The sequence below is a fragment of the Pseudochaenichthys georgianus genome, chromosome 22 (assembly GCF_902827115.2).
Source record: "Pseudochaenichthys georgianus chromosome 22, fPseGeo1.2, whole genome shotgun sequence".
Lineage (NCBI taxonomy): Eukaryota > Metazoa > Chordata > Actinopteri > Perciformes > Channichthyidae > Pseudochaenichthys > Pseudochaenichthys georgianus.
Genome location: NC_047524.1, coordinates 22,086,817 through 22,111,934, shown reverse-complemented (window position 1 = coordinate 22,111,934; position 25,118 = coordinate 22,086,817). Strand labels below are relative to the sequence as shown.

The following is a 25,118-nucleotide window of genomic DNA, read 5'->3' as shown; positions in this document are numbered from 1 at the left end:
AGAACGTAAACATAAAACAAAAAGGGGGGACTCAAATCTCCGCCGCTTCAAGAAATGAAGGGGAAAAAAAGAACAAAACATTCCAGCATGACTGAATAAATGATATAATACAGACAGTATAATTGAACACAAAACACACATGCCCTTTTAGTGCCTGACCACCTACTATAGAGCCAATGGATTGAATAACAAAGGCTGCAGAAGGACTTTTATCTATGCTATCTGTTTTCTATCCCATATTTAGGCTACGTCCAACCTATCATTTCATATGAGATGTATATCAAATCGAGAAGGGGAATACTACCTTAGGACTCGGTCAGAGGCCTGGTTGGATTTGGGGAGGTCGCAGCCCACGTGCTTCTCCTGCGCTTTGGCCAGTTTCTCGGCTGCAGCGATGGGACATCCCGACAGACTGAAATAAGAATGAAACCTAAGCAATGGAACTTACTTTTGAAACATTTTGATAGGTGAAAATGTTATCATAATAGCACATGCTGTTAAAAGTGTGGGGTACATGTCAGCCGCCAAAAACCTGACCAGCTTAAATTACTAACTCATTAATGTTCATCACTTGTAACTCTTAAAAGTGGCAACAGCTTGCATGTTTCTGGTTGATCGGTTTTAAATAATTTTAACAATAGATATTCCCATATGGACAAGTAAATAATGTGCATGTATTTCCTTCAAACATGAGCTGACAAGACACAACAACACTTGGGCTGTTCACCTACAGCATGTTCCGGTTGGATTTACGTCTGTAAAACTTCCTGACTGACCAAATGTCACAAAAGTTCATGTTGTTATTCTTAACCCCTATTACTCCCCAACCAGTCTGTCACTGTAGTGTGCCGGGCCGTGGTGAAAAAAATGATCTTTGACAATGGCCTGAAGCCAGTGTGGAGTTCCTGAGCTGCTGTCATGGGACGTGTGCCGGTATAACGGTGTGTATCAGGTGCCAGAGTTTATGGAGGTTTATATCAGCGCTTTCTAGTAAAAGTGAAAGTTTACTGTGCGTGCCTATTTTCACTGAACCCAGCGTGGATGCATGCTGCTGCTCCCGGGTCTGCACCTCTCCTGTCACCCCTGCTGAGTGGCAGAAAGGTGCTAATGGCTACTGCTACGCCCGACTCCCTGAGCATCTGCTGTGTGTGACACTCCTCTCTCACTGTCACCTCGCCCCGTCTGACAGCACTGGTGACAGCGCCCTGCTATTTCAGTTCTTCCCTCCAAACCTGCACCTGATGGATGCAGTTCTTTTGCCACGAGCTGATGAATGATTTACGCTGTGGAGGGTGTGAATTGCTGCATTCTAATCAGTCTCGGTTAAACCACGGGAAAGGTAGGCAGCTGAACTGCTTTTATGATTCAATTTGAGCAAGCATTATAAGAAGGAATGTACTTTTCCACACACCGAAAATAATATGTTGCAAAGACAAAAAATAATGGGTTTCACAATAAATAAAAAAAACGAGAAATTAGACAATTATTTCCAAACAAAAATGTAAAAAATAAGTCCCAAGGTGAAAAAAGAAAGGTGCATTATGGACAGTGCCAGTTTCTTGCGGGCAGGCTGTCACTTACCTTCTGTGGGAGTTTCTGTTGCTATTGACATGGCCGCGTCCCGTGCAGCCCAGCGTAGGACACTTAAGAACATTCTCATACATAGCCACGACTTCACGCAGACAGCAGATAGGAGTGAAAGACAGGGAAGGTTAGGAGCCCCTTACGATCACGCATGAGCTCTATTAGTGTATGAGGAGCTTGGCATTATAAACATCATTAAGAAATGAGCCTGTGCGAACCCAAATGACCTCTTCTTCATTTTAATGAACACTAGTTTGAGAGGGCAGGCAAGGTTTCCCACCATATTGCTACCACTTATCCGGCCTTTCAAATTAGTATTCATGGAATAGGGGACAGTCATGAATAAAAAGATGTCATTTAGGTTTAACAGGACAAAGCCAGCGAGAGACAGAAATGGAGGGAAATTCTAGGCATGCAGAGCAACCAACAGCCAGCAATCATGCAAAACACAAAACCTTGAAATCAATGGGGGACGCAGACACATGGAACACAGCCCTCTGATAGACTGTTATCATTCTGTGCGTTGTTAGGGTAGAGAGTGCAGTCTTCAATACCATTTACCATTAAAACAGTCCATAACTGTCTTAGATCCCCTCGGCAACCAGCCAATTAGATTAATGATCTATGGATGTCCGAGTGGAGCCGTTGGAGCCCTGCAGGCGGGGGCGCGGGGAAGGGTCGTCTCCAAATCAGCGGCTCGCAGGGCCAAACCCCACTGGCACCAGCTTCATCATTATCACCCCCTTAAACTTTAACCCCTCAATCATCCTCCTTCCCTTACATACTAATTGGCATTGGCTGCAGGTAATTGGACGAAGCCTGCCACCTCAACATGCCACAAGCCAATATATTATATATGCTGGTGCCACCATGCCCTCTGCAGACACACAGAGAACGGCAAGAAATTAAACTGTGGTTATGTAACTAAGTGTCGTACTTAAGTGTTTATTTGAGGTACTTTAGGGAAATATTGTATTTTTTACTTTATTTACCCCACAGCTTTAGTTACTTTACAGATTAAAACTTCGGCATAAAATGTCAAATATATGAGATATGATGTTTGTTTATAACAAATTAAACTAGCCACTAGACTTATTTTTAAGAGATTTATGAATCGGCGACCAATAACAAATATCTCATTTTAATTTTTTTTTAGAATAATCTTGTGTGTTTTGGATTTCTCTGCTGCAGGTACATTTTTATATTTATACTTAGTTATTTTTACTTAAGTAACATTTTCAATTACAGTGTGTTATTAGTACTTTTACTCAAGTAAAGTATCTGAATACTTCACTGAACAAAAATATAAATGCAACACTTTTGTTTTTGCTCCCATTTTTCATGAGATGAACTCAAAGATATAAAACATTTTCTATATACACAAAATAACCATTTCTCTCAAATATTGTTCACAAATCTGAAAAAATCTGTGATAGTGAGCACTTCTCCTTGGCCGAGATAATCCATCCCACCTCACAGGTGTGGCATATCAAGATGCTGATTAGACAGCATGATTATTGCACAGGTGTGCCTTAGGCTGGCCACAATAAAAGGCCACTCTAAAACGTGCAGTTTTGCTTTATGGGGGGGTCTGGGGGGGTCCGAAAACCAGTCAGTATCTGGTGTGACCACCATTTGCCTCACGCAGTGCAACACGTCTCCTTCGCATAGAGTTGATCAGGTTGTTGATTGTGGCCTGTGGAATGTTGGTCCACTCCTCTTCAATGGCTGTGCGAAGTTGCTGGATATTGGCAGGAACTGGAACACGCTGTCGTATACGCCGATCCAGAGCATCCCAAACATGCTCAATGGGTGACATGTCCGGTGAGTATGCTGGCCATGCAAGAACTGGGATGTTTTCAGCCTCCAGGAATTGTGTACAGATCCTTGCAACATGGGGCCGTGCATCATCATGCTGCAACATGAGGTGATGGTCGTGGATGTCTGGCACAATAATGGGCCTCAGGATCTCGTCACGGTATCTCTGTGCATTCATAATTCCATCAATAAAATGCACCTGTGTTCGTCGTCCATAAAATACGCCTGCCCATACCATAACCCCACCACCACCATGGGCCACTCGATTCAATAACATTGACATCAGAAAACCGCTCACCCAAACAACGCCACACACGCCGTCTGCCATCTGCCCTGAACAGTGAAAACTGGGATTCATCCGTGAAGAGAACACCTCTCCAACGTGCCAGACTCCATCGAATGTGAGCATTTGCCCACTCAAGTCGGTTACGACGACGAACCGGAGTCAGGTCGAGACCCCGATGAGGACGACGAGCATGCTGATGAGCTTCCCTGAGACGGTTTCTGACAGTTTGTGCAGAAATTCTTTGGTTATGCAAACCGATTGTTGCAGCAGCTGTCCGAGTGGCTGGTCTCAGACGATCTTGGAGGTGAACATGCTGGATGTGGAGGTCCTGGGCTTGTGTGGTTACACGTGGTCTGCGGTTGTGAGGCCGGTTTGATGTACGCCTTTGGAGACGGCTTATGGTAGAGAAATGAACATTCAATTCACGGGCAACAGCTCTGGTGGACATTCCTGCTGTCAGCATGCCAATTGTACGCTCCCTCAAAACTTGCGACATCTGTGGCATTGTGCTGTGTGATAAAACTGAACATTTTAGAGTGGCCTTTTATTGTGGCCAGCCTAATGCACACCTGTGCAATAATCATGCTGTCTAATCAGCATCTTGATATGCCACACTTGTGAGGTGGGATGGATTATCTCGGCAAAGTGCTCACTATCACAGATTTTTTCAGATTTGTGAACAATATTTGAGAGAAATGGTTATTTTGTGTATATAGAAAATGTTTTAGATCTTTGAGTTCATCTCATGAAAAATGGGAGCAAAAACAAAAGTGTTGCATTTATATTTTTGTTCAGTGTACTTTCACCACTAAATGAAAGCACTATCAATCAATCAATCAATCAATCAATCAATCAACCAATCAATCAATCAATCAATCAATCAATCAATCAATCAATCAATCAATCAATCAATCAATGTTTATTTATATAGCCCAATATCACAAATGTTACATTTGTCTCAGTGGTCTTCACAGTGTGTACAGAATATCAGTATGACAATACGACACCCTCTGTCCTTAGACCCTCATATCGTACAAGGAAAAACTTCCGAAGAACACTAGGCCTGATCCAGTGAGAAAAGTATGACAGGAGGGTGCAAACAGGAAGCAATGTGCCTCCAAATGCAGATGTGGTAATTCCCTTTTAAAGACAAAAACAAAGACTCCCATGTGAGCTAGTTCAATATTTTAGCACGCCACAGAAAGGAGCCACAATGAGCAAACAGGAATGGGAGTTAATGAATTTGAGATATAATTTAATCGTCATTTTTCACATTTCCCAAGGAACAGTCTGGTTGCCCCGTGTGATTTCCCAATTAGATGGAGCCACTGCATTAATAATACATTGTCCATTCAGCAGAGCAAATGTGTTAATAGAAGAGAGAGACTTGCCCACAGCTAAATCCTCCCTACAGGGTCATTTTGTGTCAAATCAGATAGAGCGTTTTCGTTTACATATTTGATTTAGTTTAAATCTTTTGTATGTGCTATTTGAGAGCAAAAAAACAAGTTTTGCTAAATATCTTTGGCTCATTTTGGAGATTACAGAGTTGATTGCCACTTGGAACATTGCCATTTTCCCCTACAAAATCTCTTAGGCATGAAAGCTATTTTGATGGTTCAATATCTTCAGACATATAACTCATAATGATTGAAAGGCACAAGAAGATGTCATATATTTCATCACTGGCCCTTGACAATGAAAGACATTGCAAAATGGGTGATTTGGCAGTCCTCCAAAGTACAAACATCAATTATTTCCTGGTAAAATGCAGAATTTGATTTATTGTTGTGGCAAAGTTCAGAGGCCTTGACATGAACAGTCAGATATATGGCAAGTACAGCAATCAAGGTTGCCAAAATAGCAATGAGAAGGCTCATGTCTTTTAATACTCACAATATCTTGGAAAAACCTTTTTCACAATATTGCCAAAACATATTTTTTGCTCTCAAATATGAGATTGCTCATCTATACTTTTAAAGTAGTGAAGCACAAAGTGTGCATGGGGCTGTTTACCAGATATTAACAAAGTCTGGTGATAATGAAGATATAACTCAACCAAAAGCAGGTAAGTCAGAGAAGGTCACCTCTAAACAGCAACACAACTCTGTGTGTGTGTGTGTGTGTGTGTGTTTCAATCTCAAGTATCCTATGGAAGTGAGGAGCAAAGGGCCGAAGATGATGCCACAAAGATCAAGAAACTAACTTTTTGTGATCCAAAGCACCCTGTGCCGTATTACTGGTATCGTTTCCCCCAAAAATTCAGCCACATCAACACAAGTGAGGAACAGGAGGAGGAACAGAGACATCATGTTCCAACATCTCCAGTGACAATCAATTCAAGTCCATTCCAAATTCCATTTTGGGGCTCTTGATCCCAGTCAAGGTCAAGTGCTCGGAGTCATTTTGCATTTCTCTGAGACGTCTCAGGTGAGGGACCTGAATGTGAGCGGCACTCCGCAGAACAAGAGTCTGCTGACACTGCTCGTCTTTAATGCTAACTCATTTATTTGCCATTATTAAACCCTCTTTTATTTTGATTGCAGTCTGGGTCATGACTGATCATAACTGGATGTTCACGCAGCACTCAGTGAAACGTATAAAAGGGCTTTTATTGAGAAGTTGGCACAAGGTGAACAAGACTAAATAGCCAGGGTAATATCTCCAAAGGCAAAACTCACTATTTATTCAAGGCTAATGTTTATTGCCACTTCACTTGATCCGTGGCTTAGAGATGCTGTGTGATAGAGCCCTTCTATTCAACATAACTTAATTGAGCAAGGAATACAAATAGATACAGGGGTGTATGGCATGGATGACTGAGGCAGGCACATTGTTATCAAGATCTGGGAACAGCTGGGAGTTTTTTGTGAAAAACATAAAAGGTGAAGACACATTAAAACTCTACAAAAATGAGATACAAAAGCATGGCATTCAACCTTTTCTTATCAGTCACATATTGATGAGAAGAAGCATGCAACACATGTAACCTTACAATGGTGAAACCAACAAGTAGATAGGACTGCATATGCATTTACCAACTGTCAGTCAATGTATGGAGGAAAAAGTCTCATGCAGTCATGTAAATCAGTGATTGACAGCTCTTGGCCATCCCACCAATTACTGAACAGCCTCTATTTGCACATCACCAAGGCTTCATTTCCCACCTCATCACCACGGCACACAGGACAGGCATTCCACAAGCAAAACCATGGCCACATGCAAAAGGTAACAAGAGAAGTGCAGCTGTGACCTGTCTGACTCTCACTGCCCCCCCCCCCAAACACATAACAGCAAGGACACATCACACAGAACAGTGATCACAGGAAACATGCCGATTCCTGATCACCAGAGGACAGGACGGTTGGATATATAGGTGTGTACGACTAGTGCTTACTTTCTGGTGGCACCCTGTCTTTGTGCGGACAGCCCGACAGACTCCGGTGGTGGGGGTACAGGCCCGTCACGTGCCCCGTGCCGTCACAGCCCGGTGTCGGACATCGACTCTCCTTCTTGTCTGCACGTGAAATATCTGTGAGCAAAAAGTCATTTTGTGATGATCACACATGAGAAATGCTGAACTGAGCACAAGGTTACAAGGGAGTTAAAATACCATTGGGGGGATAACTAAAAGTGTATTATGTCGTGTTGAGAGCTGTGAACAGCTGTATCAGTAAGGAACAGATGTTAACAAAACATTTGCAGTTTTACTGTTTGGATTGTGATGGTCCGTCTGTTCTGGGTTTCATTGACTTTTCAAAAACGATTTCTAGTGGCATCATTTCTAGGAGGTTCATGGCGTTCTTCGCAATCACATTTTGAACAATATATTTAATATTATATTTGGCATTGCTTTTTTCAATTGTTTTAAAACAGTAAATTATAACAATTTGTTTCTAATTGAATCCAATGGATATAGTTTAGTTATTTTCAGTTGAAGAACCTGACCCTTCTACTTGCTGAAACCAAGTCTTGACTATTGTAACCAAAACAGTAGTTTTTTTAAATGTATTTTTTTTTCTTATTTATTGACCATTATTTATTGCTGTGCTTATTTGAAATAACGTAGTGAAGACACAGATGCCGCAATTGGCTCGCTGACGGCTCTTTTGATCATGAATTTTGTTTACCGTAATGAAATTGTGAAAATTAGTGAAATATTACGACTCTCGGGTTAGTGACCTTCAACAGAAAGCATTTCAGCACTTCAGTTCAGATTCAAACAAGATGCATTACAGTGTATTAGGTGAGTGTGACAATAAGGGTTCAAAGAGCACTACTGTACACACACACACACACACACACACACACACACACACACACACACACACACACACACACACACAACACACACACACACACACACACACACACACACACACACACACACACACACACACACACACACACACACACACCACACACACACACACACACACACACACACCACACACACACACACACACACACACACACACACACACACACACACACACACACACACACACACAAAGATGCTCTCAGCGGATAAGATTCATTGTCTTTCCCTCCCCAAAGACCTCTTCCATTTATCCGAAGCCCAGATCAGATATAGTTTCCACCAAAAAGCACCAACGCCCAGCTGTGCCAACTGGCATTGTTTCTATGTAACCGTCCACCTTTAAATCACTTTGACTCTCAAACAAGGTCGAGGAATGTTCTTACAATCGACCTAGTTGGGGCATTACCATTTAAAATCCAAATTAGGATAATATACGAAGCAATAAGGGCCTTTAATATATTTTCACAGCAGAGAGACAGGAGAATAGTGCTGTATCAGATTGTGTAATCAATTTGGAGTCATTTGAGTGACAGAAACCATTATCTAGAGCAAGTATTAGCCAAGTGGACAGGGGAGCAGCCATTATCTCATGCCACAGAAAGACAGACCACTGATTCAAGTCGTACAGGCCTGTGTAACTTAGCAGCTAAGGCCCTTTATGGCAAACCAAATTAAAAGCAGAGTTTGTGGAGTAAGAGAAGAACAATCATGTGAAGGGGGTTGAGAAAGGACTACATTTAGGGGCATGGAGCACACCTACTCATACAATTACAAATGAGTTACCAAATGAAATCCCATGCCTCATTCATCAGGAAAAAGCACCTCATTATCCTTCATGGCTGTCATCTATCTATGTCACGTTAGGAGCATATGAGTTTGGTACACATGTGCTGTGTCATGTCAGCCTCTCGTCTGCACCAGTGAAATAAAGGCAGGGAAATGCATGTTGATGAAGAACTCGGTCTGCATCTTAATAATGGTTTCTTTTGAGAAAGATTACATTGGGTCTTAGTGTTTGAACAGCAGGTTGGATATCATTCTGTATTTCCACATGGCCTACGTGATGTTGCCCTGTTATCCGCCTGCTTCCATTGCAGGGAGTGGAAGCAGCAGAGTGGAAGGCATATTAGAAAGCAGGGGATATTGATTGTGGCTGGGGACGGTCTGCGCTTTGCATAGCAAATGGCCCCCATTACCATACCATCTCTGGATAATTAATGTGCAGTCAGTTGGGCTGCCGTTCGTTATCGGTCATTTTGATACTGTTACATTTTCATTTCAGCCCGTGCTTCTCTTAGGAGCAGGGCTCTTCCCTGAACCCCACCCCCACCATCTGATCCCCCCTCCCTCTCCATGTTCTGTTTTATGAATCACATAGGAACCTTGGTCAGCGAGTGTCTGCCACTATCTCCCCCGAAGAGAGATGTTATCGTGACGCAACTGTCTTTTGCGTCCTCTCATTATTCCGACATTAGCCAGACACAGAGGCCACGGAAAGCTTTGGAAATTAACATTTGTGTGGCATTTAAGTCGCAATATATACCTGCTGTGAGTCGTGTGGCATTAAAGGCGTAATATAACCCAGCTGTAAATAAGCATGCTTTAATTGGTTGGCCTAATCTGATATGTTCCTTGTGGGGGGAATGTATCTAACCTAACTTAGAGTGAACATTGTTGCAGTCAGGGAAATGATGAGAGGAACAATCAAGAGTTGATGAAAGCATGAAATTAGACACTGGAAATGCCACTGCAACTCTCTATGTTTAAGAGCATACATCGAGCACATTACCAGTTAACTGTATTACTACTGATCCCATGCTGCAGTCTTGGCCCTATACGATTAGCCATATTAGTCTTTCTGTGGTTTTAGTAAACATCAATCTAAATGGTAGGTCATAAGTGTTACAAACAAGGGTACAATGTTTTTCATGTTCCCTGCAAAATGAATCCTCTCTAAAGGCAGAGGCCTCTGTTTTGTAGCTTCCTCTCCAGAGTGCTTGCGCATGTTTAAAAATAGGCAGCTTTACCCCAAGCTGCATCGCAGGGATGAGATTTGCGGTCCTAACAGGCCGTGCAGATTGCCATTACTTATGCCTGACAAGCCTACCCTCTGATGTTTCCTTGCTGGCCTATTTTAACAACATAAGCTGCTGCTGCCGCTCCCGCTGCTACCGAGATGCGAATTTCCAAATTGGCTGAAAAAAGCTTGTCCTGGGGTTATGGTGAGGTTCCCAGAATGCATGTGGGCTGTCTTCAGTACAGGATAGATGAGAATACAGAGCAAAACAGCGGCAGACAAACATTTGACCTGAGCTTGCTAAATGAGGTAAACATGTCTACAATTGTCTATTTTCCAATTGAGAAATAAGCACTCACCTTTATGGTAGAAAGGCTTCTTCATACCATCATGGAGCCGGGCTTTGCGCTCCACACCGTAGCCGTGCCGTGGTCCATGGTCGTCATGGCCGTACCTCGCCCCGTCTCTCCTGGCAGCCTCGGCCGCCATTTTATCCCGCATTGCCTTGGCGCGTTCTGACTCTAGTGCAATGGCCTTCTCCAACAGAGACAGGTTACCCTTTGTCATGTCAAACACTTCTTCCGATCGGTCCGACGTCACAGAGGCCGTGTCCTCGTCAAAGTCCCGCAGGTTGGTGTGATATCGGTTCTCCTGCGCGCAACTGGCGAAGGCCTTGGAGCGTGGGCTCAGCTGCTCCTCCAGCTTCAACAGATTGTCCATGTCGGAATAGTTTCTTTCAAGCGACCGCCTGTCGTCTTGGTGGAAATTCCCGTAGCTGTGATGCTGGGCCGGTTGATTGGGATCTCCGCACGGAAAATGGTTTTGCCCGGGTGGTCCATTTCGGTCAGTGGACTTGGTTTCGCTAAGTTTCCGAGCCAAGTCGAAGCATTGGTTCCGTAGGCACTCCAGACTGCTTAAACAAACTTCCTCGTCGCTGTTTTCTATTTGTCCGTTACTGTTGATCTTAACTTGTCCATTACCACCATTGTGCCCGTTGTGAGGATAAGCATTCTCCGTGCCGTCCTCAAACTCCTGACCCTCTAAATTGTCAGAAAGTACCGCGCCGTGACCTTGTGCTAGAAGTTTAAGCGAGTCCACCGTCTCCCGAACCACGTCACTGTCAACGTCCAAACTCAGATTCCCCCTCTGTGGACCATCCCCTTCCTCCTCTTCCTCTTCTTCGTCCTCCTCATCCTCCTCTTCATCATCATCATCATCCTCTTCCTCAGCACTGTTCGAGGAGTTGCTGTTCAACTCAGATTCCGTCAAGGCTCGGTTGGCGGCGTCTTCTGCGATCTTGCCCAGGTTGAGGAGGGACTTGGCCACGAGTTCATCGTAGTTCTCGTACTCTTCGCCGTTATCCTTCCCCCCTGGTGGGCCAGATCTGGCATCGCCGCCGCCACCTCGACGGACGCCCACCCCCTCGCCCCCCTCGCTGCTGCTCATCTGATCGTCCTCTGTTGGAAAGAAAGCACAAACCTCTTGTAATTTAATTTCTGTCATTCTATTTTACTGGTAAATCAGATTTCTGGGCTTGGTCCATCTAAATTGGATAAGGAACTCTTTGCTTCCCCTAATCATTTACTTTGAGCGTCTTAACAGCAGCTTGTGTTCTGAATTGTGAATCAGCACAGGAAGTTAAATATAGTGGCTGGGGAAAGTTCCAGAGAAAGATGCTCTGGTAAATGGTAATCTATGAAACCAGGGACTTTATCTACGGCCTGTCATATATTTGCCCTTATTTCCTGGAAGTCTTTGTGAAAATAAATCAGGTTTTTAGAGTAATAATATTATAGAGGAATTCTGCAAATAGTTGCAAATGAGATAATATTGTATTCATTGTTCAGCTGTATCAAAACATTGTGAGAATATCTTACAGACAGCTTCTTTTTTTTTTTTTTTACAGAAGATTTTAAAATATGTCGAAAATCTGAGAGATAATATGATGTTCCATCTGCAACATGATGAACCCCAGTCAGTAGCTATTCATCGTTTGTGAGCAAAGTTCTTTTTTCATTCAATCATCAGTATCTTTAGAATTCCTTTCACTGCCTAATTGATTCTGACAGACTGCAAAAGGTTACTGAACCTCTTCTGTCAGTAATTTCAAGCACTCACTCCTGGAGCACTTCCAATCTCGCCTTTCACATTTCCGCCCTGAGCCACCAAGAGCACATCACTCACGACGGCATCACATTTGCCACTTACATTCCTGAAGAGAGAATGAACCAAGACCCCCCGCCCCACCACAAACAGAAATAATAAACACAGCACAATAATAGCAACATTTACCAGCCGAATACTTGTAAAATATGCAAGTTAGTAGAAGATTTCAAGTACTTAACAACAAAATAAAAACATGTGTATAGGCTGGCTGGAGAATTTTGAATTCTCACTAGCCATTTGGCCAGTGGAATAAAAAGTAGATTTATTTTCAACTGAGTTAGGTTAATGTATAAACAAACATATTTTAATTATATATGAATGGCCCATCTAATTTGATGACATCATGTCTTTACTTACTCTACAACATGTGTGTATAGACTCCTTTTGGGAAATGGTTAAAAATAGTTTACATTCTGTTTTTACAAGGTATATTTACGTAATAATATTTTCTTTTTAAACGTAAACTTGATTTATTCAACAGAATGTATAATGATGCGTACAAGATAAGCCTGCATACTATGACAACATATACTGTACTGTACACACGGTGTACACACACACCAATCTAATGAGAGCAACACACTATTGGTGCTTGGGGGGTGAGGGCTTTGGAGCAAGAAGAGGGAGCAGTCACGAATGACCAGGCTCACATTTTGACAGTGGAAGCTTCCTAACAGCAGCTTCCTGCACCAGGGGTTTAATTTTTGATGGTATGAAACATGGCACAGGAAAGCAATTTGAAGAGCAATCAAGGTACACAAAAGAGATATGGAAGCGAAACAGATTAAGGAGAGAACAGAGGGACTGCCCTGCCCTGAATTGGCTCTGGATTAGCTCCAGAGATGTGCACGCCACTGAGAAACAGAGAAGCTCCAGAGTGTCACCTCTATTACATTTGGGAGATTGGAATCTGCCCAGCGACGGTAATGAAGCTTACAGAGATATGTGTTGTGACTTTCTCAGGGAAAATGCTGTTCATTAAAGATATTGTTAAAGCCTCTGATTCCAAGAAAACATCATGATTATCAGTGGTGGAATCTAATGAAGTGCATTTACTCAAGTCCTAACATTTTACTTTTTAGTCGACTTCATCCAATTGACAGCTTAAGTTACTAGTTACTTTACAATTCAAATTATGAACTGATACAACATATAAAATGTTAAGATGTTAAGATTTACTCTTGTAGTAACAGTGATAAAACCATTGTTGCATCGATAATCATAATCCAGTAATCTAATATATAAAAATATTAATTTGGCCATATGAACAGCGAGTACTTTTGGTCCTTTAATTACATTTTAATGCCAATTCTTACAGTAAAATACCCTTATACTCTTAAGTTAAATTTAGAATGCACAATTCTGTTTGTAAAAGAGTATTTTTAAATGTTTGTATTGCTACTTTTACTTGAGTAAAATATGATGAGAGGATGTTCAGGAAGGTAATGAGCTACTGCTCGTGGACAGAAGCGCTGCTGACAGTTCGGAGGGACAGGCATCAGTCCACTGTCTCGGGGTTAGGCTGAGGCCTTGGCTGTGGGCTCTAATGAACACCAGTCTGTGGAGATGCACATTGTGCAAGGAAAGAAGAGCATGGCTGCTGAGATGCCACATCAACACTTTGGGTGGGTAGAGCTGCGCGCCAAGCAGGGTTAACACACTCCTCTGTCAGAGCTTCACTCTTAATTGGACTTGAAGGCACTGTCAGGTCTAATCGTGATGCGGGGGTGCAAGGCAGAGTCTGCTCCAGAGGAACCTGCCAGATCTGGTCTCAGGCACGTCGGGAGGCGCAGATAGTCCCAAAACTGCAGGGTGCTCTTGTATCATGTCTTCAGGGAAGGCATTATTAAAATCTTTGATTGTCAACATCTCTAGAATTCTTACGATTTTAATATGTATCAAGTGACAGACTACTGAAGGTTCCTTGTTTATGAAAATGACTACTTTCTGGTTGGTCTGTCTGTTGATCATGTCCCAGTTTTAGCTCTCATGTCTCTATTGTTTCTTTTAGAGGTCTTGTGGAGAAAGACTAAAGCACTTCAGTAGGACATCATTACAAAGGAGCATCCTGATTATTTTTGCCTCAGTTTAGATAATTTCTGTAATTAAAGTGCTAAACATTTTAAAGAGCTTGATAAAAACAAAATCAGGAAAGAAGACAATTGGGTGCTACTCCACATCTCCTGCATGTTCTGGTGGGGGCAGACTGCAGCTGTAGAGTGAAGGCTTTGAACAGTATGCGAGTACAATGTGCAGATGAATGAATAATTAAAAAATAACCAATCATTGTGAGAATAATACATTGTATTGCTAAAGCCATGCTTGATTCACTGTATGTTGTTTCTGGTCTTTCATCTCTTTCCAGTAAAAAACACAATCAGAGTTTGAACATCATGTCCAACTGCCCCAAGTCAGCCTGACACATATGGAGATATAAACCACTGATATGCAAATGCAGCACTTTAAATGGATAGAAACATATTGGGGGTTTGAGTCACGTCGTCCGTTCAAATACAAAAGTTTGCAGTAAACTCCTCAGCGACATATTACATTTTTGTCCATATAATGTGAAAACTAGATGTTGAAATGGGCAGGAGGAGAGCAAGCTAACGTTAGCTGTTAGAAGTGCTGCTTGGCTAAATAACCAAGAAACTTTAAAAAATACAGTTGTTTAAATTGTTGGAATGTTTGCGCAGCAGTATCAAATATTTATATTAGGGATGGAATTATGATCTGTAGAGAATCGTAGAATTTCAATAGTATTGGTACTATGCAGTACGACTACCTACATTTCTGGTATTGTGACATCCCTAATAAGGCCTGTTTTCCTTCAAAGAAATACAACGTGTTATAGTGCATTAGCTGCATTGTTATCACCTTTCCAAAGTGCTTTTGTTAATACGAAGAGATCTCACCTTGCCCTTGATTCTGCTCTCCTTCCTCCTCTTCCTCCTCTTCTTCCTCATCTTCCTCCTCCTCCTCTTCATCCTCTTCCTCCTCCTCCTCCTCTTCCTCCTCTCCATCGTCATAGTCCACCTCCTCTACTGCATCCTCCTCTTCTTCCTCTTCCTCTGCCTCCTCCACCCTCTCTTCATCAGCCTCTTCCTCCTCTTCTTGCTCCACCTCTACTTCCTCCTCTTCCTCCTCCTCCTCCTCCTCAGCCTCTCCATCTCCATCCCCTCTCTCCACCTCCCCTTCTTCGGGCTCTATTTGCTCCTCGTTGTAGTCCACGTAGCCTTCCACCTCTTCTTCTTCGTGCACTTCACCCTCTTCCTCCTCCTCCTCTACCGCTCCTTCCTCCTCCTCTTCCTCCCTGTGGTCCATCTCCTCGGTTCCGTCTGTCTCGTAGCACTCCTCCATGGTGGAGTTGTCCATGTCATCTAGGTAGGTGCTCCTCTTGGGGGACGTTTCCAGGGTTTGTCTGTCTAGACTCTTTCTCTTCTTGGCCTGGGGGCAGCCGTACACACTGCGGAGGGGAGATAAGAGTGCAGCCATTAGCGGTTAGCCTTAAATGCTAATGCTCATGTGCAATAAGGCATCTGTGTTAAGTTACTGTGGTTTACAATCCACAATCCAATACGCCAATGGAACAATGGGCCTCTTACTGCAAGGAGAGCAACGCCTGTTATTCTTCTGCTGGGGGAAATATTACACTTTGCTTAAGGAATCTTAATTAGACATGTACTCATTAACTACGGGCAATTCTAATAAAACGCTCAATTTCTTCTAGAACACAGTTTACAAAAGAGATAAAATCTTGATCTTTAAAGCAAACAAGGCGGAAGATTCCGTTTATTTTCACATTCATTTGTATTCAGGTAACATCAATTTGTTCTTCAGGCAAAAGAAAGCCACAGTGCATGCTCCGCAAACACTTTGTTCCAGCGCGATATGCAGCGCAGCAAAACACGACTACTTGTCTGGAAGTGACTGTAAGGGGGGGGGGGGGGGGGGGAGACAACCTGTAGCCTGATTAATTGAATCTTGCCAAGGCACCTTAGGTTTTAATGTATTCTCCGGCTCCCCTCGGCAGCAGGGGGACAGATCCTAATCTGATAATCTGATAATCTGTGTATTCGCTCAGGCTATTGATCAAAGGGGCTAAATCCATTTCACTCATCAAACCTCAGAGAGCCCCGAGCTGCTACCTGTGAGTGACTTTAGCATGTGTGTTGCTGTGTGTACATTCATGTATGAGTGTGTGTGCACACATTTGGCACATTCCAACAAAAGCACCCTCACAGTTAGAATGATGACGAGGTATGCGGAGTGTTTCGGCCATGACATAAAGCCTGTGCCCGGGCTGGAGTGTCAGAGAGCTAAACACGCTTTGGGCATGTTCACTCGGCCGTGAAATATCACTGGCTCCTATTTTTACAACCTCTGGATGTTTCCCCGGCTCTGCGCTGCTTAAGAGTGAGACCTGATGTGAGTGAATGGCACAAGGCTCCGGGTGAGACTGGAGAATGGTAGTTAGTCAATGTGTGCTGCTTTTGGCGCGGACTCGCTACAGAAAAGGCTTATCACGCGGTGAGGTGGTATCGCGGGCTTAGAAACCCATTACTGTTCCCAATTTTTAATGTCAGTGTGTCCAGCAGTCCAATATCCTATCCATCCTTCTCTGCCGGCCCCCGCTCCCTCTCTCCTCCGTCCCTGACGTCCATCAGTCAGTCAGGGTACAGTCAGCTGGCAGGCTCAATCTCGCCCGGGCCCCGGGATTCCTTAATGGTCTGACCCCCTGCACCCCCCGCAACCTGCGGCCTCATTTCATTAATCTAAGCCCACATGGAAACTCATTCCCTGCCTGACAGCCGGACCTCTCCCCCAGGGCAGTGCGAGGGTCTGCGGGATGGTGAGGGAGGGTGTGTGTGTGTGTGTGTGTGTGTGTGTGTGTGTGTGTGTGTGTGTGTGTGTGTGTGCTGCGGCACTGTGATCAATAGTGCTTGTGACCAAACATCTCAAAAGCACATTAAAATGCCACTCATCCTGGCCTCTGCGTTCCAGCGCCCTCTCCAAATAAATCAAGGGCTGGTCCCAGCAGGTTAGCGGCTGCCAAGGCAGGCGGGCTGGCAGGAGAGGAGGATAGGTGAGTGGGGGGGGGGGAAGAGGGAGAAATGTGGGAATGGCACATAGGCACTCTCCTTCTCAGTCTCCTGGTCCCGCCTCTCCATCTCTATCCTAGGATGTGCTGTCAGTCGTTGCAGCAAAACTCAGAGGCTGACAGGGATTCATGTATGTGACTACGCCTGAATCACTCTTTCAAAATAGCTGGAGCTAATAAGCTAATAGCTTATAATACATATTGGGCTGTGTATTTGCTCACTGTATTTTTTAAAAGGTGTCAAGTGCACTTGAATATTTCGGGTCCAGATTGCACAAACAAAGAGGCCTTTTGAGAGCATGCATAATAACCTGACTCTGCTAAAAGTCCCACCTACAGGAACACCCATTTGGCTCCGGTTTAAACGCGACTGCAGAGCCTCTTATGTAAATGTGTTGTAATCACGCTCGTGCTAAGAGGCGTTGTCAGGTTGTTGTGACACCGTGAGAGGTGTGTTTGCCCCGACGCTCCTCAGCCCCACGATGACTCAGCCACAGGAAGCCTCCACAGCTCCGCCATCCCACGTTCCCTGGCTGTGTCGCCGTGTGACCTTGGCTGTGTCGCCGTGTGACCTTGGCTGCAGCGTTTGGCATCATAGGCAACGCGTCCCACTCGCTGCACTTGGCAATTTCAATTCCAGAAATAATCAGGTGGCCTTCAAAAATTAAAAAAGCAAATACGGGCATTCTGCTGGTATTGTGCAGGGAAAGACGAGAACCCATCTAAGCTTCCCTTTGCTTTGTCCTCTGGCAGAATCACATAAAAGAGGAGGGTGCCCTACGAGAGGTAGCAATCAAAGAAGAAAGGAGCTTCAGATCACAAAGAGGAACACTTCAAATGTCATGTAGTAGGCATCCTCACTATTATGAGATGGAACAAATGATATGAGGGCGTGAACAAGTGGCCCTTGTATGCAGGAGGAATCCCTCTGTTAATGTTACAGGGAGGGCCCTATTTTCTGGAGCATTAGTGTGAGGTGGGAGCGGCAGGAGAGGCAGAGCTCCCGTTTGGCTCATTTTGGGCGACAGTTGAGCGACTGCTGGAATGTGACGCCGTTCCACCGCGCCTTTATTAGCAGTCACATTAGCGGCTGTTCTCAGCGGGGGCAAAAGCTTTAGCCGGTCATTAGCATCACACGCTATTTGTCTCCCAGTGACACAGGGAGGAGGCTGCCTCTCCCCCTGCCTCCTCTCACGGCTGCTTTTCTCTCCTCTCTCCCTCGTCATCTCTTCCTGTCACCCACACTCTCACCTCATATTTCTCTGTGTCTGTTCTCACCCATCATAACTTCATCTGCTCTCTTTCCTTCCATACATCCACTTTCTACCACCTCCTCCACACACTGTATATCTCACAGAGTATGTTTCTCTCCACCTGCACCCCGTTGCCCATTTCCTCCTATCTCTCCCCCCTGAACCCGAGCACATTGTTGACGCTCCTTCACTCTCCGCAGAGCACACTAGAGATGGAGGGAACGCACCACCTCTGGCTGTGCCCCCTATCCAGCGGGAGGATCTATAGACACGTGTGGCAGAGCCCCGTCTCCATGGTGATACCCTCCAGAAATCCATGAGGGATTCACCATCCTCACAGCAAGCCAGTGAGGAGAAATGAGAGAGAAAGACAGACAGGGAGAGAAGATGAGCAGAGGGGAGGATACATAGAGGCTATAGGAGCGAGACAGACAGGAGAATGTATGTTTTTATGTGCATGTGCGTATATAGCTCTTATGTGTGCACGCACAATTGGGGATATACGGTGGAGCAGTTGAAAAGAAAGAAGAGGGATGTGTGAAAGAGGAGAGGATCATTTCAGAGCTGTCAGGCTTCTCCCGCTAGCTAGGGGAGAACAAAAGAGCGAGTCTTGGTGCAGGAGGCTCAGCGCATGGCAGACGCTACAATTTGGGCGTTTTCTGTCGCCTCTCGCTCACATATCAGCTGCTTTGGCTCACGCACACACACAGCAGCAGCGTGTCCTTAAACTCATAAAATATTACTTCACAGCTGCGGTGTCACTGAAACATGTATGATGTTTTTGTGAATGTGCTGCATTTACATGTCCACTTGGATTTACACCAAAGTCTTATTAATACGAGATGTTGGCGTATTATCTTTTCCCGTGTGGATGCATATTTCAACAAAGCAGTAACATCCTACATTTCTTGGTAATACGCCGGTGTATATGTTTTTAAGACGGCTAAGAGGCATCAGTCCCCGACAGCCATGCTTGGCACTGGTTTCGATAAGCCTGTTGTTGCCCATTCACTGCTCCGGGTCTAGAATTTGTAGCCTGCAGCTAACAAAACCCAGTCTCAACTTTAGTCAAATACTCACACTAAGCCCCTCTGCCCGGACAGGACTGAGATACAGCACGGACTCTAGTGGACATCTCAAATGCGGCTAACCAACATCTCGCTACATTTGATCCTGCAGAGTCCATCCAAGGCGTGAGCGGCTCCTCTTCAGCTGCTTTTATTCATATCTGCCACCTACTATTCACAGGTGGTGTGTGCGCCTCACTGACACTGTCCCATCGAGGAGTGGTGGAGCACTTGGTGGAGGATGTGGGAATGAAGCTGAGAGCATTAAAGATGGGATAAGACAAATCAGGGCTGTTCAGATGGAGGGCTGGGCGACACATGATAGTCAAAGATTTGGAAATGTGGGTTGGAGCTTAACGGATAAGTTGATCAGACGTTTAAAAGAACAATAATCGGGAACTGATTTAATGTTTGAGGGATTTTAAGCAAAATGTCAACCATTTGCTTCTAAGTATTGAATCTGAAGATGACTCGATAATAAAACAAATGGTCAGAATACTTATCAGTTGTCGTGTTATCTGAACTCATTTGTACACATTGGGTGAACGCAGGTGTAAACAGTACTTTAGGTAACCATTAAGTCATGGTAACGGCTAATTACGTGTATTGATCTATTTTGATTTAATATGCCAAATAATTAAGCAGACTCCTAGAATTGTTCAGACTCCTAGAGCTGAACACTTTTTTGTGATGGATCAGGCAGAATATTGAGATGTGTATCATACAAGCCATCTTACATCATTTGGTGGTGGAGGTCCTGAGCAGGAGAGCTCGCTCGGCAGCAGATTCCGGGGATGTAATGTGGCTATCTGTCATGCTGCAGCGAAATTCACTCCTGGATTAGCCAGGTAAGGAGTCTCTCCACCAGCGTAATGACTTCAATCAATCACCCCGACCCAGAGACTTAGAGAGAGACGCCAGCTAGTTAGCTGCTAGCCCAGCAGCCATTTTGGAGAAGAAATGCTTTCCTCCAGCATGTCCATTTGTCTATGTAAGCCACAGTGTTGGCTGTCATGATAAGTGTTTGCTTAGATGAACTGACAAGAACGAGTTAGTGTGAGTGAATAGAATAACAGGGGTACATTATATTGTGAGCCAAATGCACATTATTCTTTTACCCTTCATTTAGTATGTGCTTCTTACAGGAATAATAGACAGTGTATGAGTCCCTAACTATTTCATCTATAACTAGATGTATCGTCATTATCGACTGTTTCCCAATTAAGTTATTAATCCAATAAATGTAACAAAATGGGAAAATTCCCACCACAATGGATGTCAACAGGATGTCCTCAAATCTGTTTATCTACAGAGCGACTTGCTTTATGACTTTTGTTTTTGTTGTCAAATCCCATGGGAAAAACCCAAGCTACAGTATATCATCCATATTCAGCTGTATCCGATTCCTCCTTCATTGTTGTCCAAAAACGACTAAAAACAGATGAATGAGCCACACTAATGCGCAAAGTGACTTCCTCCTCATCATCATGAACATGGGAACAGCCGTTATTTGAGTCAATCCGTTATAAACTATCCTTCATTTATCTTTAATGATGTGATTCTAAAAGTACAGCACAATCCTGTTTAAGGTGTATTTTGCAATTTTCAAAAGCGGTACATCTTCAGTAAGAACCTGACAGGAACCAATGGGCTTGTGGTTTTGAGCCACAGACCTGCGGTGTAAGAAGCATGTTAGAGATAATAACATGTTGTTGGTTTCCACTCTTATAGGATTTGTAGACAATAACTACAATATAGTATATCTCCAACATTATCCGTTACTGTAACTCTGTCAGACTGATGTGCCCTTCCCGTGTTACATTCTGATCCCAACTCTGCGTCATGTGACGAGGCTTCATCTCCCCAGCAGAGGAGGAGGAGGGCTTTTTGACATTGATGTAATTTAGTTGGCAGCTGCTCTGAGGGGAGTGCTGGCCGCGGGTGGGAGGGGGAGTCTGAGATCGACGAGGGCTTGTGGGGGTTCAGGGGTTAGAGGTCAGGATGTGCCCGGCCTGGAGCTGGCCCTAAGCATCTGGACACCCCCCCGCCCAACCCCCCCTCCCCCCTTCATGCCCACGTCCCCCTGGCACACTCCGCACTCACCGCACATGATCTGCTATTCCCTTTGATGCCTTTCCTCTGGGAAGCAGTTATAAAAAAGAAAAGAGGAGGATCAAAAAAAGCATAAACACCACCTGTTTATCTGACGCCGGGTAATGTCAGAAGGGTATTCTGCCGGCTTGTCATAATATGCTCAGGAGGCAAATAAGGGAGAAAACTACAAAGGGGAAAAATAAACAAATGGCATCAGCGGGGAAGGCATGACGAGAGGGAGCGCATGTGTCTTCCAATGTCAATTTGGTGGCCCTGGTTTTGAAATGCATTTAAAAGTGTGTCTTAAATTGCATTAGAGGTTTATATAAGGATGGAATATGCTATGAAGAAAGAGACTATAGAGACAATATAGCATTGGTAAAATAAACTATTATTACACAAGTGATTGTAGTTGCACAAGATGAATACCAATCAGAGTCCAGCTTCATCACACTTTTGAAATGATAACAATGGTGTCGGAGGCAAACTGAAATGAACCCCCAATGACGGCGCTGACGATCCAACCAACTCTCTGCTTTTCACCCTCAGCCCACACTGGCTTTTCGGTGATATAAAGCTTTCCCATTAAATATGGAAATTTCTGTTTCGGTGACAGATACTTCACAGAGGGGGGTTGATGGCATAGACGGTGTTTTTTTGGAAGGGGGAAGTGGCAGATTTTGATTAATGCGACCTTATCTGGTTCTGCACATGGAAGCAGAGGGGTTGCTGAGCTTGGCGGGGGTTGGATGGCATGCCTGTTCTCTTTTTCTTTTTCTTTCTCTCTTCTAGTTGAAATGGTTTCACTCACACGCTCTTTGTTTTTCCATTTCTGCCTTCTATCCATTTTCATCCTATAGTGGTTGGTGCACTCATCTTCTACCTCTGCTCTAATGTAAGCTGTGCTCTAACGTCTTTTGTCTGATATCCTTCTTCACCCTATGTCCCCTCTTCACCTCCTCCGTCTCTTCATCTCTGTATCCCTATTTCTTTTTTTCCTTTGCTCAGTTAAAACTGCTCATCTCCCTGATGCTCCGTTCTATCTTCAATTTGGTATCCTTTGCTCCTGTCCTGTGTCCTCTTCTGCCAGAGTGTGTGCTGCAGTGGGGCCGCGTCCCCCTGTCGCTCCATCACCACCTGGCCCAATTCCAATGCTTTTAGTGAGAGCTATCTGTCAAGCTATGAATAATACAGGCCCAAGGCTGGCGTTAGCTTGCTAGCTAGCAATGTGGAATCCAAATGAGGTCTACAGCAGGAAGAGAGCACTTGACTTTTAGCTCGCTACCACGCTCTCCCTACCAAGCTCTCCCTACCAAGACAGGCAATTACTCAGCCCACAGCCCCAGCTGCAGCCGTGGCAATCATCAACACAACCCCTCACATCCCTGTCTGCACGCACACACATCTCACAGGCACACACACACATTGCATGCATGTATAAGCAGACAAGCACACCCCACCTCCTGATCCAAATAACACCAAGACGTGTCTATACAGGGGATGTATCAACAACGTTGTTGCCTTACATGATTGAAAATCCATAGTATCATCTTTCCTGGCTGTGAAAAGTAAAAAAAACGATATAACGGGCCATTTCCAAAATTAGCAATAAACAAAAAGTTCAAATGATTTCAACTGTGATTTCATGGAGGGGGATGACAAAATCAGGGCATTGCTTGTGGGCAGAACACTATAGATATAAAGCCTGGCTAAGCAAACAAAAGAAAAGTTTCTGTTTGTTTTATTGTTGAGATATTCAAGTGAAATGTTTGGCGGGGCAAACTGAAAAGCAAAATGCCTCTGAAGTAACTCTTCATGTCTTTCTGGTAGGCCATAGCCGAGACACCACGAGCCATGGAGATCTATTCACGGACAGTGGAGTAACTTCATCATCTCTTATCTGTTGATTAGCGGTAGACACGTCCTGCACTTTTATCGCACTTGTTCCACAGTTATGGCAGCAGGCTGAGAGGGTCTATCGCATGTATCAGCTGTATGACACATGTATGGCCACCTAATTGGTTTTGCACCGAGGCATCCTTAGGTGACAGTGTTAACCCATCCATCATTGCTTCTAATCATCCGTCGGAGGAGTGTGGGATGTAATTACAGAGCGCTAGGCAACGACAGGCTTCACAGGTAAAAATAGTCATGCAGGAAGAGAGACGTCTGCATGTGTTTGGCATGTGGGTTGTGTGCACAAGGTGTGTGTGTGCACGTGGGCGGTTGGAGGTGTGTGTGTGGCCGTGGGCGTGTATGTGCGTATGCATGCCTGCGCATATTGTGGTAATGAGATCTAGTTAGTGATGCTCCAGAGTGTCTTATTAACAAATAATAACAGCGCTCCTTTGTTTTTTACCTCTCCTCCCATCTATTATTCACACCTCACAGATTTACTCATGATTCATTTATACGAGCATCTTGTGCAACCTAGAAAGTAAATGTCACCCAAAACATCACTGTCGATTGGCGCTGTGCGTATACTACATTATGTTTCTGTGTATGAATTGTATTTGTGAATGCGAGGAAGTAAGTATAGAGATGTGTTTACCCCTCAATATGTGCGGCACAAGATAAACAGTATTTACAGAAACAATCCAACACTGCTGCAAAAAGATTTAAAAGAAAAAATGGGACTTCTGCAATCTAATTCCATCCATCCACACAAGTGTGAATGATAGAGTGCTATTGAAACAGATGAGTTGGATCTTGCCGGATCAGTAACGAGGGCTGTAGTGAGGCCATTCTGCCATTCAAACCCCCTGTTGTGAAATCTGCTTGACGCCCTGTGTACTTTAGCTGGATTCTATTTCCGCTGAAATTGCCAGGTTGGAGAGAGGCACTCAGCTGGGAACGCTGCTCTACATGTGAAGTAGGTTGTGCGTGTGTGAGGGCTTAGGAGGTGTGTGTCAGCGGGTGTGTGGCTCGTATGTCTACATGTGTGTCAGTTTGCTTTCAGAGAGAGTATGTGTGAATGTGTGTGTCAGTGCGCTGCCCTTTGCCTCTCCACCCCTCTCTCTCCAGGTGAAGAGCCTGTTCTGGAGGCCCTGCTCCAGTCAAGGCCCCTTGAAGCCAGGCTGGCAGCACTTTACCCAGTCTGAGGTAAACCTACAGTACGCCGGTACTCTTAGCAGCAAACACTTAGTGGACCATCAGACTACAGTCACAAGTGGTCCGGCACCAGTACTAGCTGTAAGGCAGTACGCTGCAAGGAACATCTGTTTTAACGAGTCATTTACAGTATTCTTCAATTGACTCCGACAATATGGCTTTAAATAAATAAGTCTGCCAAGGATGTCAGTGCTGCTTATAAGCTGGACTCAAGAAAAACACTGGTTTTAGTCAAGTTTACTTCAGATATACACTGTTCCTGATTACCAACAGTACCATTCTGAAACACATAAACCTCAA

General features: G+C 44.2%; 1 protein-coding gene across 4 annotated transcripts in view; it reads right to left on the bottom strand.

Annotated features, from left to right (window-relative positions):
- Positions 1-25,118, bottom strand: part of myt1lb (myelin transcription factor 1-like, b) — a 117,598-nt gene that overhangs the window by 32,102 nt on the left and 60,378 nt on the right. For all 4 annotated transcript variants that reach the window (XM_034112146.1, XM_034112147.1, XM_071207254.1 and 1 more), the window contains 5 exons: positions 15,108-15,658; positions 10,386-11,483; positions 7,086-7,220; positions 1,582-1,672; positions 305-412 (listed from right to left, as the gene is read on the bottom strand). In XM_034112146.1, the coding sequence (XP_033968037.1) occupies positions 305-412; positions 1,582-1,672; positions 7,086-7,220; positions 10,386-11,483; positions 15,108-15,658 (1,983 nt within the window). The remainder of the gene's footprint in view (positions 1-304; positions 413-1,581; positions 1,673-7,085; positions 7,221-10,385; positions 11,484-15,107; positions 15,659-25,118) is intronic.